This window comes from Nannospalax galili, unplaced genomic scaffold (assembly GCF_000622305.1).
Source record: "Nannospalax galili isolate Female #2095 unplaced genomic scaffold, S.galili_v1.0 scaffold189, whole genome shotgun sequence".
NCBI lineage: Eukaryota > Metazoa > Chordata > Mammalia > Rodentia > Spalacidae > Nannospalax > Nannospalax galili.
Window position 1 is genome coordinate 5,015,706 of NW_008360331.1, and position 19,071 is coordinate 5,034,776.

The 19,071-nt window shown below is 41.6% G+C and overlaps 1 protein-coding gene and 1 pseudogene across 1 annotated transcript in view; one reads left to right on the top strand and one right to left on the bottom strand.

Annotated features, from left to right (window-relative positions):
- Nucleotides 1-17,287, top strand: part of LOC103728050 (alcohol dehydrogenase 6-like) — a 33,730-nt gene extending 16,443 nt beyond the window's left edge. Inside the window, 7 exon segments of the mRNA XM_008826175.2 lie at nucleotides 2,485-2,623; nucleotides 7,931-8,018; nucleotides 8,128-8,344; nucleotides 9,477-9,737; nucleotides 11,211-11,346; nucleotides 15,437-15,575; nucleotides 16,537-17,287. Of these exon segments, the coding sequence (XP_008824397.2) occupies nucleotides 2,485-2,623; nucleotides 7,931-8,018; nucleotides 8,128-8,344; nucleotides 9,477-9,737; nucleotides 11,211-11,346; nucleotides 15,437-15,575; nucleotides 16,537-16,561 (1,005 nt within the window). The 3' untranslated portion in view covers nucleotides 16,562-17,287.
- LOC103728049 lies at nucleotides 4,204-4,517 on the bottom strand (annotated as a pseudogene).
- Nucleotides 17,288-19,071: the final 1,784 nt, after the last annotated feature.

The following is a 19,071-nucleotide window of genomic DNA, read 5'->3' on the forward strand; positions in this document are numbered from 1 at the left end:
ATTGTTATTATATATATAACATGTTAATAGTTTTTAAATAAATATTTTAGAGTATAAATAATTTATTTTGTTGTAGTAATGGCCCATGGTTGTACAAAGTAATGTAAATAACCTCTTTACATACATATATATAGTAATTACAAAAAGTGCAAAGAATAATGGTATTGAGAATTTTTGTTTTTCACTCATCTGGATGAGGTGCTTTGAGCGGTTCTGAAAAAATGCAGTTTCCACAGCAGCAACTGCTTTGTCTCCTTAGATTCCAAATAGTGCAAACTTTTTATAAACATCTGAGATTTTGATAATTCGGTCTACCTACCACAGACTCGTGGGGGCAAAACCACTGCTTTATAATTCTTGACAGAAATGTGTCGATCTCTTATTAGACTTTGTTCTGCTGGCCATAAGTTCTGAAAGATCATTTCCTGGGCCACAAAGGTGTCACCTTGAAAGCATCTGATATCCGGTCAACACTCTTTAATGGAATAAGACAGTTGATCTAAACATGTATGAATCTGGGGCTCTAATAAATAGGAATTCGTCTTCCTTTTCTAATACACACAACCCCCTCAACAATGTTATGTGTGCACATTGCCCGTTTGCATCCCCAGATTATGTTCGTCTGAAGTGAATTGAATACTCACCAAAGTATTGCTGTCAGCAATGAACCTGCATTGCTCTTTCAGTCCAGGGTTATATCCCACTAAAGTCCACCATGCAATCTTATTAACTAATCTGTCTTGGAATACCATCTTAGCTTGGATTTTTTTTCCTGATTACACTACATGGAAAAGTGGAAGATCTGTCACCCCAACTCTGGGAAAAACCAACTAATAATATAACCATTTAAATGAAGGCCAACTTAATGGTCTTAACACTAATTTTTATGATGCAAATTTATAAACTGATTTTTTTGTAAAGGCAGAGGTTTTAAAAGTGTATTTAACGTATGTTTTCTATTAGCATAATTTACAATGGGTCACTAATAGACATTAAAAACAGCTGCCAGAGATAATCTGCTTAAAGAAAAACACCCTGCCCATGGCTATTTTGTTGGGTCTGATTCACTCAGAACACTCATGCTGAAGATGCCTCAACTCTTTGAAGTGTAAGGAACACCTTGAGTGGTGCGCAGACTTCCAATGAAGAACAGTCATACAGTTTGCAACAAGTGTCTTGGACTGACTTTACAGGAGCTATGTACTGGATTTTGCCGAAGTGTCTGTCCAGCTTGGTATCCTGTGACTATTTGTTATTTCCTGGGTAGACATTCTTATAGAGTACTGTGTTTAAAATCAGATTGTCTCTTCTATATTGAAAGCATTTTTATGTTTTCTAATTTAAAAACTAATATTTTCTTATAGATATTGTGCAATAAAGCTGAAGTAGAAGGTGTGGTTTTTGCAAATGCTTTAACAGCCCATAAAATTTTACATTCATAAAGTTTCTTGCTATCATCCTTTTTTCTTTAAACTCTTTGGATCATCTGCCTCTGAAGGCGCAGGTGTCTGTAAAGGTTGTATAATCAAAGTTGTAAGATTACATAGAGAACAATATTCAAAGGGATGACTTCACCCAGTCTGTGTGCTTGTTTAAAAGCTCATAGTATATCTTTCCATTGCTGCATGTGCTGTATGCTTTGAGAAAGTAGCCAGCAGCAATATTTGGAGAGCTCATAAAATCCTACTAAAAATATTTAGTTATGTATCTGGAGAGCTCATAAAATCCTCCTTTTTTACTTAACTCTCAATGCTTTAAGCATCGTGTGGAATAAACATACGTACCCTTCTTGTTTACATTGAATTTGTCCCATGTTTACTCTGGCATCCTGGAGTGGGCCCCTTGCATGCTTACCAGAGCCTCATGAGTCTGCTTTGGTCCAGTTCCTCTTTGGGTGCCATGTGCAAATGCCCTGCTTGACCAGTGCTGAGAAACTGAGATTAGACCAGGACCCCCTGGCCCCAGCTTTGCCACTCAGGAGCATTTTCACTGCCCCCTGGAGAGCCTTTATTGGAAGCTTAGTGTTTGAACTTTATGGAGTTTACATTTAAGTATGTAAGTGCTCGAGCAGTGCAAAATGCATAGGAATTTTGTGAACATACTTAATTTTAAGACTTCAGTTACAATAGAGCACATTATTCCTTTCTGTCCCGTGTCTCAACACTTTACTTCTATAATTGCTCTTCTTCCTCCACACGCCTATGCACAAGCTCAAGGTAGGACCAGGTAGGACCTATGATATTACAGTGTAGCTTTCCAACTTCTCTTCTGACTCCATTCTACCTTCATAGTAAAACTTAAATCTTTTTAACTTGGAAATTAGTTAATGAAGAGCACGGCGTTCCTTTAAACAAATAACTATTGGTGCTTCTCATGAATGAAAGCTGGTAAGAGGTGAGTGCAGCAAGAAGCTTAACACAGCAGCAATTCTGTAGGCCTTTCTGGGGGACAGAGGGAACTGAAGCTTTCTTTGCTTCCATGCAGGTGGTCGCCACGGGATTCTGTGGTACAGATTTCAAAAATCTGGGCGCAAACAGAAACACCTATTATCCCATCATTTTCGGCCATGAAGGAACTGGAATAGTTGAGAGTGTAGGAGAAGGAGTAAGCACAGTGAAAACAGGTGAGAATAAGCACCCAGAATCATGAAACAGCAGCCCTTGAACCTCCCTTAAACATGTCAGGATGAAGTAAACAGAATGAAAGGTGAAGTGGCTGCCCACTTCCCAGAGGAGGAGTCAAAATTGTTTCTAAGTTGCACCAAAACTGTAAGTGTAGCTTATTCTTTGAGTTTATGTTTTGAAATGGAGTGTGCAGAATCTGGATCTGAGAAAAAGTTCATGGATGATAAAATATTACAAGGCGTGGGTAAATGGAGGAAATCTACTGAACAATGAGTTAAATAAAGCATATAATTTAAAAGTCAAATAAAGTGGTAAAACCAAATAGAGTTCAGAATTGGGTTCAAATAGATGTAGGAACTTTGAGGATGAGGCTTCCCTTCACATTTGAGGGTGGAAGACAGATTATCCAATAACTGCTACCGAAATATCTGGAAAGTCATTTGGGCTAGAAACATGAGTTGAGCTAGTTTTTCATTCACACACACACACAGGCACACACACACACACACACACACACACACACACACGCACACACACAAACCTAAGTCTTAAATATGAAAAGGTAACCCACACAAGCAGTGAGTAATCTGTTTAAATCAACATGGCAGGGTGCGATGGTACATCCTGTGACCTCAGAACTTGGGAGACTGAGGTAGAATTAAAAATTTGAAGACAGCCTGGGCTACATAGTGAGATACAGTCAGAAGGAAAGAGAGATAGGGAGGGAGGGAGAGGAGGGAGGGAGGAAGAGACGCAAAGAGGGACAGAGGGAAGAAGCGGAAGGGAGGAGGAAGGTGTTCAATCAGTATAAAAACTCAGAAGACATAATAATATATACATAAACTCAACAACACACGTTTTAGTTCTGCATATGTAAGTAACAAAAACATCAAACAAACAAACATGGGAAATATGGGAAGGAGCTAGTTAAAGGTACTAAAAAATCAGCTCAGTACAAAATGGACAAAGGAAATAGACAACTAGTTTAGAGAAAAGCATATGTATACAAATGATAGTATTATCTATTTCAGATATGTTAATAAATAACAGGAATAATATAGAATTTACATCTTACACAGTATTATTACTATGGTTAATAATAATATATTACATATTTTAAAATTTCTAAGATACAAATATTTTTTGATTTATTTATTTTTATTTTATGTGTATGAGTGTTGTGCCTACATGTAAGTGCATCACCTGTATGCCATGCCCACAGAGGCCAGAAGAGGGCATCAAATCCCCTGGCCCTGGAGTTACAGCTGTCAGCTGCCATTTGAGTGCTAGGAACCAAACTCAGGTCCTTGGCAAGAGCAGCCAGTGCTCTTAACTGCTGAGCCATCTCTCCAGCTCCTCAATCATGTCTTTAGAAAGGGAAAATAGTGATATTTATGGAACTGGAATCATTTTTTTAAAAAAAGATATTAATTTTAAGGCCAATTTTACTTAATTCAGGACTGTCCAACAAAAATATTCTGTTAGCCATTCATGATCCAAATTCTGGGTTATGAATTAAATTATAGGACACATTAAAATCCATAAGACATCTGATTCATAATCAATAAGGCAGTAGCCATTACTCATTAGCAGCTTTTTAAAAATAAGCTATTAGATCTACCCTTTCTCTCTTCTTAATCCCAGTGAAAACTATTTTTGTTCTAGAGATGTATGTTTTGGAATTCTCCAAGTCCTCCATTACTGTGTCCTCTCACCATATGATGCCTGTGTTCTTGTTGGCATCTGTGTAAGAGAATCCAGCAGCAGCCTGACCTGTCTTCCACCCTAACAAACCATGGAGATTTAGTTCAGTATGGGGCTTGCCTCCCCCTCCACAGTGTAGCCCTGGGCACACCTCTGAACAATCCTCTTGCCTTTTTCAACAGCATCCATGTTTAATTTGCTCTCTGCTCACCAACACCAGGATTGCTGTGAGCTGAAACCAGACATCCCATTCTCTCAACAGTAGAAATTTATCTCAGTTTCTGTAGGACAGAAATGTGGGTGAACTTGCCTGGATTCACTGATTAGAGTCTTACATGTGCTGGGAATGCAGTCAGTTGTAGCTTGAGTATCTAATATATGTAAGACTCCAGGTTTGATCCCCAGCATCACCAAACAAACAAGAAAAAAAATTCAATTTCCTTTAGAATGTACAGGTGAAGCTTTTGTTCCTTTACCAGGAATTGCTGCCCTCTGTTCCTGACACTGCCCCCTATCCTTGACACTGCCCCCTGTTCCGGGACACTGCCCCCCTGTTCCTGACACTGCCCCCCTGTTCCTGACTGCCCTCTGTTCCCTGACACTGCCCCATAGTCCCTGACACTGCCCCCTGTTCCTGACACTGTCCCCTGTCTCCTGACACTGCCCCCATCCCCTGACACTGTCCCCCATTCCTGACATTGTTACCTGTACCTGACACTGTCCCCTGTTCCTGACACTGTCCCCTGTCCCCTGACACTGCTCCCATCCCCTGACACTGTCCCCCGTTCCTGACATTATTACCCGTACCTGACACTACCCCCTGTTCCTGACACTGTCCCCTGTCCCCCGACACTGCCCCATCCCAACACTGTTACCTGTTCCTGACACTGGATTCTGTTCCTGACACTGTCCCCTGTTCCTGACATTGTCCCCTGTTCCATGACACTCGATTCTGTTCCTGACATTGCCCGAGTTCCTGACACTGTCCCCTGTCCCCTGACACTGTCCTCTGTCCCCTGACACTGTCTCCTCTTCCTGACTCTGCTCCACTCCTGATGCTGTGCCCTGTTCCTGACACTGCCCCCTGTCCCCTGACACTGTCCCCTGTTCCTCACTCTGCTCCATTCCTGACACTGTGCCCTATTCCTGACACTGTCCCCTGTGCCTGACACTATCCCCTGTTCCTGACATTGTCACCTGTACCTGACACTGCCCCCTGTTCCTGACACTGTCCTCTGTCCCATAACACTGTACCCGTTCCTTTCATTGCCCTAGTTCCTGACACTGCCCCCTGTCCTGACACTTTTACCTGTTCCTGACACTGTTCCCTGTTTCTGACACTGTCCCCTGTTCCTGACACTGTTCCCAGTTCCATGACACTGGATTCTGTTCCTGACACTGCCCCCTATTCCTAACATTGTCCCTTGTTCCTGACACTGTCCACTATTTCCTGACACTCTCCCTTCTTCCTGACACTGCCCCCTGTTCCTGACACTGTCCTCTGTACCTGACACTGTCCCCATTTCCTGACACTGTCCTCTGTTCCAAACAATGCCCCCTGATCCTGACACTGCCCCCTGTTCCTGACACTGCCCACTGTCCCCTGACAATGCCTCTGTTCCCTGACCCTGTCCCCTATTCCTGATGGTTTCCCCTGTTCCTGACACCACCCCCTGTTCCTGACACTGCCCCCTGTTTTTGACATTGCCCCGTTCCTGACACTGTCCCCTGTTCCTGACACTGTCCCCTCTTCCTGACATTGCCCCCTGTTCCTGACACCACTCCCTGTTCCTGACACTGCCCACTGTCCCCTGACAATGCCTCTGTTCCCTGACCCTATCCCCTGTTCCTGATGGTTTCCCTTATTCCTGACACCACCCCCGTTCCTGACACTGCCTCTATTCCCAGTCACTGCCCCCATTCACCTTCCTGTTGTCCTTCTAGCCTCAAAGTACCTTCTTCCTTTCCTTTCACAGATCTTTTGACTGCCTTGGATCTACTAAACAATCTAGTATAATTCCTCAATCTTAGTATCAATTGATTAGTAACCTCAATACATCAGCAAAGTCTATCATGCCATAAAATATAGCATACATATAACGACAAATTCAGCTTCTATGATTGAGGTTTGGACATCTTTATAGGAGGCCTCACAGAAATCCTGCCTGCCACTTCCCACATATGCACAAAATATTTCCTGTAGTATTGATGCCTATCTGTTCAAGGGATTGGTTACATACAATGGAGTATTATACAACCACGAAGCCACATGACTGATCACTAAGTGTCCCAAAATGATATAGCAATATCCAGGATACATTGCTAAGAGGAAAAGCAAGACCCAAAGCAAAGCAAAGTCTTGCTAGCCTGTGCATTTGTAAAGGGTCTATACCCCTGAAACTTACCACTAGTCAGAATAGGCATCTCTAGGGTTTGGAACTAAGGACCTAAAGAACAGAGTGACACTTACCACTTTTGTGATGTTTACATAGTTACAAGTTATATGTTTTACTCTTCTTTAATAATAAAATCACCTACAAACAAACTTACAGGGGATTTTCCCCTTTTTAAAAAAAATTTTTTGAGACTTTTATACATGAGTACCATATACACATCATTTCCCCCCACCCCAACTTCTCCTGTGTCCCTCTGGCCCCTCTCAAACTCAGGCCTCTTCTCTATTATTGCTGCATACATACATGTATATACCCACAGACACACATACATCATACTGACTCCAGTTAGTGTAGCCCATATGCTTAGGGCTGACCTCTTAGGATTGGGTAACATACCAGAGGGTTTATCACTGGAGACCACTGATTCTTCCTCCCTTGGCAGTCAGCCTTAGCAGTCACTGACTGCCTGTGGCTCTTCATCTAGGGGTAGAACTTTGGGAAGTTTTCCCCATCCCTGTTGGCATGTTGATTGGTGTCATTGTGTAGGACTTCTACAGACAACCATACTGTCGAGATTTCATGGGAGCAGCATTCCTATAATGTCTCAAAGGCACTATCTCACACTGAGTATCCTGGTCCTACAGCCCTTACAATCTTTTGACCTCCTCTTCCACAATATTCTTGGATATAAAAGTTGTGTTGTGGATTTGACAATTAGGGCTGGCTGGTCACTGGACACACCTGGGAAGAGGGAACCTCAACTGGGAAATTTCCTTTATGGGATTGGCCTGTGAACCTGTCTGTGAGACATTTTCTTGATTGTTGAGTGATGAGGGAGGACCCAGCCCACTATGGGTGATGCCACCCTTGGGCAGGTGGTCCTGGGTTATATAAAAAGCAGGCTGAGCACAGACCACGGGAACAAAACAGTAACCATGGTTACTTCGTCTGTGCCTCATTTTCTGGCCCCAGGTTCCGGCCCTGAGTCCATGCCTGACTTGCCTCACTGATGAACCCTGCCTTGTATATGTACAATAAAATAAGCCCTTTCCTTCCCAAGCTGGTTTTGGTTAGTGTTTTAGCACCGCGCTAGAAAGCACTTATTCTCCATTACATGTCTTCTTTATGCCTTGCTGTTGAAGTCCTAAGAGACAACTCTACTCTGAAAACACAGCATACTAATAAGAAATTACTTTGCTCTTTTAGGTGATAAAGTTATCATATTGGGTATACCACAATGTGGAGAATGTAACACTTGCCTGAATTCTGAGAGCAATTTGTGTACAGAAATTAGGTAAGTCTTTATAGCACTATCTTTTTGCAAAAAACAATTTAATTTCACCAGAAGAAATCTCAATTTTTTAATTCACAATTATATTTCTGTTTGCTTTCATCTATAAAAGATCATCAGAAACCCACCTGATGCCCGATGGCACCAGTAGGTTCACCTGCAAGGGGAAGTCAGTATATCAATATGGTACCATAAGCACCTTTTCTGAATACACTGTGACAAAGGAAATCTCGGTTGCCAAGATTGATGCAGCTGCTCCTCTGGAAAAAGTGTGCATACTTAGCTGTGGGTTTTCCACTGGCTTCGGTGCTGCAATCAACACTGCCAAGGTGAGGGGCTTCTACATTCACTTTAAATAGAAGCATTGGGATAAGGGGTTGAACCACATCATTCATCGTGCCTTGCCAGCCTCCCCTCAACCAGAACCCCGCTGCTGGCTGGGAGACCCTGCAGACCACCAGTCCCCATAGCGTAAGGTCAGGGTGAGGAGAGAGACCAGAGGGAGGAGGGAGGTCTTGGGCATTGAGTATGATGGGAAGAAAACACCCTGGAGGCTGTGTCAGCGGACAGCTTGTTTATTATGGCAGAAGAAGAAGTTTATATAGAAAAGCTTCACCAGCAAAGAGGCAGGAGTTAAGAGGCAGGGTTGGGCAGGCCAGCAGGTAGGGGGACGGAGGGGGCTACTAAGGCTACATAGCCTTTGTCTTGTCCTCCTGTTGCATCATCTACAAGGGACCCAGTTAGGATTAAAGGATTAGAAGCTTAATGGTTTTGCTTGGGGGTTGTTGGATAAGAGACAGTGTCCCTAGAATGGAGCAGGCCAGCTTCCTGCTGCCCTCACTAGGTATCCGGCCTGGCAGCCATGTTCTACATTCCAGGCACTCTTGACTTATCCCAACATATCTGGTCATAGCACCTAATGAAAAAAACACAAACTTATCTGTGAATCCCAGCACTCAGGAGACAAAGGCAAGTGGATCTCAGTGAGATAGAGGCCATCCTGGTCTACATAGCAAGTTCCAGGCCAGCTGGGGCTACAGGGAGACACTGTCTCAAACAAACAAACAAACAAATAACCTATCTAGAATTAAATAAATACTCTGACAAATGAATCTTACACTTCAGTGAAACTTCATTACATTACCTCTGTTTATGTGAATTCCTTCCTGGGACTTGAAACTCCTTGTATATAGGTTTTTGTTCCTGTGACAGAAAATATGCATAGAAAGGTCCTGAGAATCTAAAGCTTTCTAGTTATATTTTATGTGAAAATGACTTTTTCTTTTGTCTCATGGACTTCAGACTGTCTAGCTCTCCTCCCCTAGTTGGTAAGGACATAGGACTATGGACACAGCTCAGTGGTATTCTGCTTACTTATTAGCAAGAGTGAAGCATGAGTTCACTAGCTTGGAAAAATAACCCATGTTCTTTTTGCTTTTGGATTTCTGCCTCTGTACACAGGTGACCCCGGGGTCCACCTGTGCCGTGTTTGGCCTGGGAGGAGTTGGTCTGTCTGTCGTCATCGGCTGTAAGGCAGCAGGAGCAGCCAGGATCATCGCAGTGGACATCAACAAATACAGACTTGAGGAGGCCAAGACAATGGGTGCCACTGAGTGCATCAACCCACAGGACATTGAGAAACCCATTCAGGAAGTCTTATTTGATATGATGGGTGCTGGTGCAGACTTTTGCTTTGAGGTCACTGGAAAGCCAGAAACTGTGGTATGTGATTTTTGGAGTGAAAATTACCAGTATTTATAGCAGTCATTGTTTTATGTTTTAATTGAATGGACATTCTAAATTCCTTCCACATTCCTCTATTTAATTTTCTTTTGTAACCCATGACATAGCAGCTAATACATTCTGCCCACTCGTGTTAACCCATCGACTCTAGAACCCCCATATTGAATTTTTGTTTTCCCCTTTCTGCTCCAACATACTTCCCCTTCAAACAAGCAGACAATGCCTAACAGTTTGGACAGAATTCTGTAATTGAATAGCAACATGCAGCCACACAACTGTAATTTTCAAGACAGAAAGTTTAAGTGAGATGAAGGTTAGATAAATTATCCTATAAAAAATGAGCTTTTTACTTTCAGTAGATATTTCATGTTGGATTTGAGGCACTAAACCAAGAAAAGTATTTCCTAATCTTGGTTAAATGGATTCATTTCAAAAATGAAGAAAAATAGTGGTGGTTTTTCTAGCTGAGCACAGTTAACATAAGGACATGGAAAAATGGGAGTAAGGTACACCAGAATCCAAGGCTTGCCTTCTTTTTGTTCTTGAAGAAATGGTGCATTATTGTTGCATAGCTCTATCTTCCAGGCAGCAATACAGAAACCAAAGAAAAATCCTTTCCAACCTGAGTGTTTTTCCCAGCATAGAAAATGTTCCCTTATTCACTGTAGATAAATCCTCTCACCTGTGAAAAGATACAGACAAGCCTTTGTCTCGGTCTTGCTCTGATAAATAGCCATTAAAAATATCTAATGGGAAGACGTCTGATGATCACTTTGGTTAGCATGTCATATTATGTAAATACCTGACTGTTCCCTCTTGACATCTAAAAGAAAATATGGACTCTAGCCAGCAACCTGCACCAGTAACCATCCTTACAGAAGCCATTATCATTACCATAGCTCTAATTGTTTTCATTTTTGTTTCCATTTATTGAATCCTAAAGGGAGAAGTATTATTCTAGGCAGACATAATGTCTTACCTATGTTAAAGAACATCTTCATAATATAAATGTTATTTCAAATAAGGACATGGACAATCAGAAAATCATAGGCCGTTTAGTAGCCAAGATGAATTTAACTTAGTCCAGGGGCCGAAGACATGGCTAAGAGGACTGGCTACTCTTGCAGGGACTCAGGTTCCCAGCATCCACGTAGAGGCTCACTATCAAGTGTAACTCCAGTTCCAGGGAACCTGCCATCTTCTTCTGGCCTCTGCAGGCACCAAGCACACATGTGGCTGCACATACAAAACATGTGGAGGCTCACTATCAAGTGTAACTCCAGTTCCAGGGAACCTGCCATCTTCTGGCCTCTGCAGGCACCAAGCACACATGTGGCTGCACATACAAAACATTCATACACATAAAATAAAATAAATCTTTTTTGAAAAAGCATAGGTCCAACTCTCAAGTAGGTGACTTAAGCCCTTCTGTCTTGCATTGCTTTGTGACAGGCAGCTGCCCTGGCCTCCAGCCACAAGGACCATGGGGTCTGTGTGATTGTTGGACTGATAGGTGAAAATGTTCAACTCAACATCAGTACAAAAATGTTTTTCTCAGGACGTACTTTGAAAGGCTCTGTTTTGGGAGGTATGTATGAAATTGAGACTTCTAGAGATTCTTGAGGAGTTGGAAGGAGGAAATAGAAAATGTCCCAGAAATGCCTAAGGAAAAACATAAAAAAGAGAGCTCTATACTATATTGTTTGCTTCAATGTTGAATACCCAAGGTAAGAGAGTGGATGTTGGATATGTTCTTTGTCCCTTGGTAAGATTTTTTTTTAATTGACTGAAAAAAAAAAAAAAACTAAACATTATCCCCTAGACAGTGGCAGAGTGCTTACCTAGCATGCTGAGGCCCTGGATTCAAAGGTGCCCAAACTTTTTATTTACTTATTTTTATTTTTATTTTTATGCGTATGTGTGTATTGCCTGCATGTGTGTAAGTGTACCCATGTTGTGCAATGCCCACAGAAGTCAGAAGAAGGCATAAGATCCCCTGTAATTGGAGTTATGGACAGTTATTAGCTGCCATATGAGTACTGGGAACTGAATCCAGGTTCTCTGCAAGAGCAGTCAGTGCTCTTAACCACTGAGCCATCTCTCCAGCCCCCCAAAATGCTCAAACGTTAACATTTTGTTGCAATCAGTAGCCGTACCCTAGAGGAGTTATGTAAATGTTAACTGGGATTCTTTGAAGTATATTCTTAACCATTAGCAGTCATTATAAAAAAGATTATAAAATCTTATTGCAAACAAGGAACTGTCACTATTCCAACCCCAAAGATATTTAAAACAATGGCTTCATGGTTGTAAAGGAATACTACTAAAACAGGAGGAGAGATACTACTTTAGAACAAGCAAATGAGAATTTCTTTTTCCAGAGAAAGAAATCTTTTCACAGAATCCTTTGCTTCCCATTTTTTAAACTTAAGACTTTAGAAGAGCCTTTTTTTTTGTCTTTTTTTTTTTTTTTTTTTTTTTGGGAACGGGTGCCCCCCTGCCCCCCCAGCTGTCCTGGAACTCACTATGTAGCCCAGCGTGCCCTTAACCCCAAAAACCCCCCCCTGCCTCTGCCTCCCGAGTGCTGGGATTAAAGGCGTGCGCCACCACGCCTGGCTGGAAGAGTCTTTTATTAAGAAAATAAAATAATAAATGAAATTATGTAAGTCTGCCTGGGATTCTGGGCTGCTCAGCAAGCAACCTGATATTTATAAAGATTCTGAGTATTTGGACAAAGAGATGAGAATCAGGAGTTATCTAAATTATTTGCTCTGGGGAACTGTGATTCCCAAGTTATCAATGGCAGTGCACTGCCACAGACATCAGGCATCTCATTCACTCCATTTATACAGCGAGTAATGGCAAGGCCTGCAAGGAAAATGTTATAATGTAATTCAAACTCCTCTGCTTGGAGTCACCACTGCCTTTTCCCCTGTTGTATTCCTACATGGCAATGTTTACTCAAAATACATGTACTCAACTAAATCTTGTTAAATAAGATCTCCAATATCTTAAATAACCCTCATAAATCACCTAACTTGTTAGGTATGTAAACATAAATATAGTGATCACGAATGAATCTAATTCCTCCTACAGAGAGTATAGTCAAGGGCTGTAGCAACAGCTTATATAAATTTTAGAGTCTTGGTCTACCCTGACCAACAACTTGAAGGGAGGTTTCTCCTGTCTGGCACTCTTTCTTGTTATACAGCCTCAGCTATACACATGGACACAAGTAGAGACATTGTATGTGTAATTTTTCAGTAGGATTTTGAACTAACACATTCTTTTGTAAAAATGGAGACTATTACAGAGTTCCATAGCTGGTCACACACAGAGAATAAGTGTCTGTGAAACGCCCAACCCTAAGTGACACATCTACAATGGAACCTGTACACCTAAGGCTCATGGGACATAGCAGAACAAGAGGTAGAGAGAAGACTAATGCATCTCTCGGTTCTCATTAATGATGCTCCCTCATGCAACAATGAACACAAAAGACCAAAAATGGCCAAAGCGTAGAGAACAAGAGTCTGCAGAGTGTAGATCCCTGGAGAGGACTCCTATATTAAACTTCACCTACCCAGGGCTCGGGGACCACTGAAGAAGAGGGGGCAGAAAGATTTTAAGAGCCAGGGGAGAAGGTGCATGACCATATGGAAAGAGAGTTTTTACAGGCTCCTGGGACCTTGCTCTTACAAATCTGCAGCAATAGTGTCAGCATGCACAAGACCCATGCAAACTCAAGCAGACAAAAACCCAGCATAGAACTGGGGAAATGGGCAGAAGGACCCAACCTTAGCCAAAGAACTGTTCATAGTAAACACTGCTGGGCAAAGGAGAGCTGATCCTCTTTAAGGGGGGACTCTAGATAGGCTGACTAGACTCCAGTGGATGAACTTGTACTGAGGGACATCTGGGTACACTAACTTGACTCCATAGGCCTTAACAAAAATGACAGCATGCATGAAATCTGGTGGGGGAAGCTATGGAGGATGTTGGGGGTGGTATAAAGATGATTAAGCTGTTTTGTATGATCCATAAATTCAATAAAAATTATACAAAAGAGAGAAAGGAAAGAAAGAAAGAAAGAAAGAAAGAAAGAAAGAAAGAAAGAAAGAAAGAAAGAAAGAAAGAAAGAAGGAAGGAAGGAAGGAAGGAAGAAAGAAAGAGGAAGGAAGGAAAGAAGGAAGGAAGAAAGAAAGAAGGAAAGAAAGAAAGAAAAAGAGAAAGAAAGAAAGAAAAGCAGCTGCCAAAATCCTATCACAAAATCACAAGCAGAGAGAGGACACTCAGCTGGTAATAGAAGATTGCATGTTGCAGCTACACCATGCTCACCATTTCTAGAAAGGTCAGAAAATTCTATATAGTGCCTCATTGATCAGGACACTTGGCACTGCCAAATTCAATACACCTTCTGAAAATCGTGGGACTAGAGAAAATGCATTGGTAAGCTGGTGCTGCTTTGGCTGACCCCATCGTTCTTTTGTAAGCTTTGCTTCCAGAGAACACATTTTAGTACTTTATACAGGTGGTTTTCTTCTTTCCTTGGGATCACTTGGATAGTGTGTGCTTCTCTTTCCTTTGGTTATTTGGCTTTTTCATGACGCTACATATCAAAACACACAAGCACACACATACACACAGCAAAACATAAAACACACAAAGTGCTATTTCTTTTTTTTCTTCTTTTTTTCTTTTTTTGTCTTTTGGAAACAGGATCCCCCTGTAGCCCCAGCTTCCTGGAACTCACTATGGAGACCAGGCTGGCCTTGAACTCACAAAGATCTGCCTCCCAAGTGCTGGGTCTATAGGCATGTACCACCACACCCAGCACAAAGTGCTATTTCTATACTTTTTGAAAGTGCAGTGCCTCATACATGTCGCCAAGTGCTCTCCCATCTGAACTACATCTCCAGCCCTTATATCTAACTTTTTAATTCATTTATATCATGAGTCCCAAGACTTTGGCCTTTGTTAGACATTACATCTGAATTCACTGTTCTACAAAGATTATAACCTAACACCAAGAACATCTCCAGGTGAGGTTTACATTCTATTGGCTTTATTTATTCCTCTCTGTGGTGCCAGAGGTCCCCTGAAGGAGCACAGCCCTGTGCTGGGATAGACATTGTCCTGCCAACTGAGGCAACTTAATGGCAGACTTGGATTTCCTTATCTCCAGCAGTTGTTTTACATGGCTCTTCTCCCGGCCACCCTCCACCTCCTCTCCCCTCCTCCCCTTCTCCTCCTCCTCCTTCTTTAGAAATTTATCTTTTTTATTGTTTAAGAATGTTATACATGTGGGCTTGAGAGATGTCATATATGTGGGCTTGAGAGATGGCTCAGCGGCTAAAAGCACTGGCTGCTCTTGAAGGGGACCCAGGTTCAATTCCCACCACCCACATGGTGGCTAACAACAGTCCGTAACTCCAGTTCAAGGGGATCCATACCCTCTTCTGACCTCCAAAGGCACTGCACAACATGGGTGCACTAACACACATGCAGGCAATACACACACACATAAAATAAAAATAATAAATATTTTTAAGTGTCATACATGCAAATAATGTGTTTTGATCAAATCCAACCCCCATTCCCTACATGGCCTTTCTTTTATAGCAAAGCCTCATATATAAAATTTGTCAATTAATCTGTGTTAATCTATATATTTCCAGGCTGGAAGACTAGACAGCACATTCCCAAACTGGTTTCTGACTATATGGCAAAGAAGTTTAACCTAGATTCATTGATTACCCACACTCTGACTCTGGATAAGATCAATGAAGCAGTTGAACTAATGAAAACTGGACAATGGTAAATCACGCCTATTATTTTGATCTGTACATCTGGGTGTAGGTGGATGTGGGAGTAGAGAGTAGTCACTACTATGGAAGTTACACAGACAATTAAATCCTTCAGGAACTCAAAGCCTCTCCTTGCTCTCTGCACTGTGCTTTATTGTTAACTTATAAAATTTGTAATCCTGGAAGAATTAAGAGAATAGATACCTTTATCATTAGCATTTTATTTTCAAATTGGCACTTTCTTATACAACACATAACTAATGATGTCAACCTATAAAATCATGGTCCAAATTTAATAACATTGTTTACAGGGCTGGGGAGATAGGCCTACAGATAAAAACACTTACCATAAAGACTAACAACTTGGATTTGATCCCCAGAACCCACATAAAGGTGGAAGGAGAGAACTGGCTCCACAGAGTTGTCCTCTGACCTCCTCGTGCTCTCCATGACACTTGTCTGCTCCCTTCTCCCCCCAGTAATAATAAAATATACAAAGAACATATTTTTACAGAGGCCATTGTTGTTCTATTTCAGGGGGAAATTCCATGATTCCCAGTTCTAGCCCAGAGTAGCGGTACATATCTTTAATCCCATTACTCAGGAGGCAGAAGCAGACCTGGTCTACATAGCTATATGCTCCAGGCCAGTCAGGGTCACACAGAAAGACCCTGTCTCAAAAAAAAAAAAAAGATTCTAATTCTGACACCTGTCTTTACCCACCAATCCCCAAATAAAATAATTGCATCTGCATTTCTCACAGAGCGTAAGCCTCCTAATCTATTTTGTCACCCTGAGAACATCATGTTATTTTGTAAATTTTTCTCATAGCCTGTTTAATCTGCCCATTTTCTTACCTAACCTAAAAGGAAGAGATTCTAACTTATGGGTCTATAATATGAGAATTTGAACTAAACATATGTTGTGTGGGAAATGCCTCAATTTTTTCCTTTTCTTTTTTTCTTTTTTAGCATCCGCTGCATCCTGCTGCCTTAATTCCAAGGTGTGCTGCGTATTAATCAGCTGACTTGCATTCTGTATGGTTTTCATGATTTATAAATTAGGTGAATCAGCCACACAAAGCTTTTCTATTTTCTTGCTTCCAATTCACTCAGGAGCAATCTCATACCTGGCTCCTCACTTTATCACGTTGTCAAAATTGTTCTCACATGACACAGTGCCATGCAGGACCATTCTCCCTTTTACACCTGTGTTACAGTTCACACCAAGATGCCCTTATTGGCATAGGTGCCAATAAGACCTACATTTCCTCACCCATTGGATCTTTCTCACATGGTATTAAGGTAGACCTGCAGTTCTGTCCATTGAACACCAAAGAAATAAGACTCCCACCAATATATATACATATATGTGAACTAATAAACAATTAAGCAAACTTTAAAAATCAACACAAAAAAATTGATAGTATCAACTCCAAGTTATCTGAAATGGAAATCAAGAAAGAAATCTTACAATAGCTGTAAATAAACTAATAAGTTAGGAATAAGTTTAGCCAAAGGTGAAAGACCTCAGGCTGGAGACATAGCTCAGGGGTTAAGAACACTTGTTATTCTTCCAGAGGACCCAGGTTCAATTCCCAGCACCCACATGGTGGCTCTGTCACCCCCTTCCAGCCTTTAGGGGGAACTACTCACATACCAGTAAACAAACCAGCAATCAAAACACTTGTACAAATAAAAATAAATCATTTTTTAAAAATTTTGAGGTGAAAGATCTCTACAATAAAAACTATAAAATATTGCCAGGCATGATGGAACACACATTTAATCCCTGCACTTTGGAGGCAAGTGGATCTGTGGGTTTGAAACCAACCTGGTTTATATAACAACTTCCAGGCTAGCCATAGATTCTGACTAAAATAAATAAATAATAAATAATAAAAATAATAAAGCATTGAGGAAATAAATTGAAGATGACACAAAAATGGAAAATCTTTACATGTTAGTGTGTTACAAGAAACATTAGTGTTAAGATGTCTGCATTACCAAAAGAGATCTACAGATTCAGTGCAGTCCTATCAAACTATCAATAATATTTCTTACAGAATTAGAAAAAATAATCTTAAAATGTGTATGGAGCCACAACAAATGCAAATAGACAAAGTAATCCCTTAAAAAAAAAACTAATGGGAAGCATTATACTTCAAAATATACTACAAAGGGGTAGTATTGAAACATGATACTGGTACAAAAACAGATTCATAGACCAATGGAACAAATTAGAGATCCCAGAAAAAACCTGAAGCATGTACAGTCAATGGATAGGCATGTCCTCCAAAGAACCAGTAGCAGCTGAAGGTCTGAACCCTAAGAGATCCCATAGACAGAGGGGGAGACAGTCACCCCTCCCACCCAATCAGTCAGCTTCAATTGCATGAAGAGGTGGATCTAAGGACAGATGCTGTGGAAGCTGGGAAGCATAGGCAGTCTCCATCTTGGTGGAACACTGACAGGGCACTCACTGGCAGGGTGCTGGCAGCAGCAGATCTCAAAAAGCTCAGCCAAGATGTAGGGAAAAGAGCCCGTGGGTGCATGCCTTTGTAAGTAACTCTCTTCCAGCATCATAAACATTATTATACAAAAACCCAAACAGAATGTATTGTGTTGGTTTTGTTGGTCGGGCAGGTGAAGACAGTATGGGCCTGGGAGCTGAGACAGTGCATGTGGGTCTCCCAGGAGAGAATTTGGTGCTACCAATGGGTTATTAACAAAGTTGCTAAGAAGACACACTGGAGATGTGACGTCTTTTCAATAATAGTGCTAGGAAAATTAGATACCCCTCATGCAGAAAAAATGAAACCAGACCACTATTTCTCACCAGCTACAGAAAAAAAAATTCTAAATGCATTGAAGACTTAAATGTAGTGCCTTGGTTTCCATGAGGATGGTGATGTCTGCCCCCATGTCAACTAGCCCTTTAATGGGCAGACCATCAAGATAAGCACAAGGGTCTCTCTCTCTCACTCGCTCTCTCTCTCTCTCTTTATGTTTGTTTGTCTTAGTGTTAGGAAGGTACATTCTTTTAGTTTCGGTTCACCCGGTGTCTCCACATAAGGGCTGACCCCCCAGGAGACAGAACCCGGAACGTTCTCCTGAAATACGCTCCCAGACCAGAGACACCATGTGGGCATACGGCTGTGGCCTAACAAACCACAGAAGTCCCCCACTAAGCACAAGACATTTTGGTCTGACACACACTCTGTTTTGTCTGTCTAAGGTTTGCCAAAATGGGCAAACTTCCCTCCTATTGTAAGGAACCCCAAGTCCGTGCCCTAAAATCTCTCTTAGTTACCAGAGGGCTCAAGGTTAAGTCTGCTGAGTTGGAGGACTTTGGGAATGAGGCTGCAATCTTGGCCCCTTGGATGTCCCCAGAAAATATGTGGGAACCAGACTTATGGATGTGAGTCCTCTTTCTCGTGAGGAAGCATGAGATAGGGTCAGGGGTTATCCCTTCTGCTCCTTTTGTTCCCATCCTGCTTGCTATTA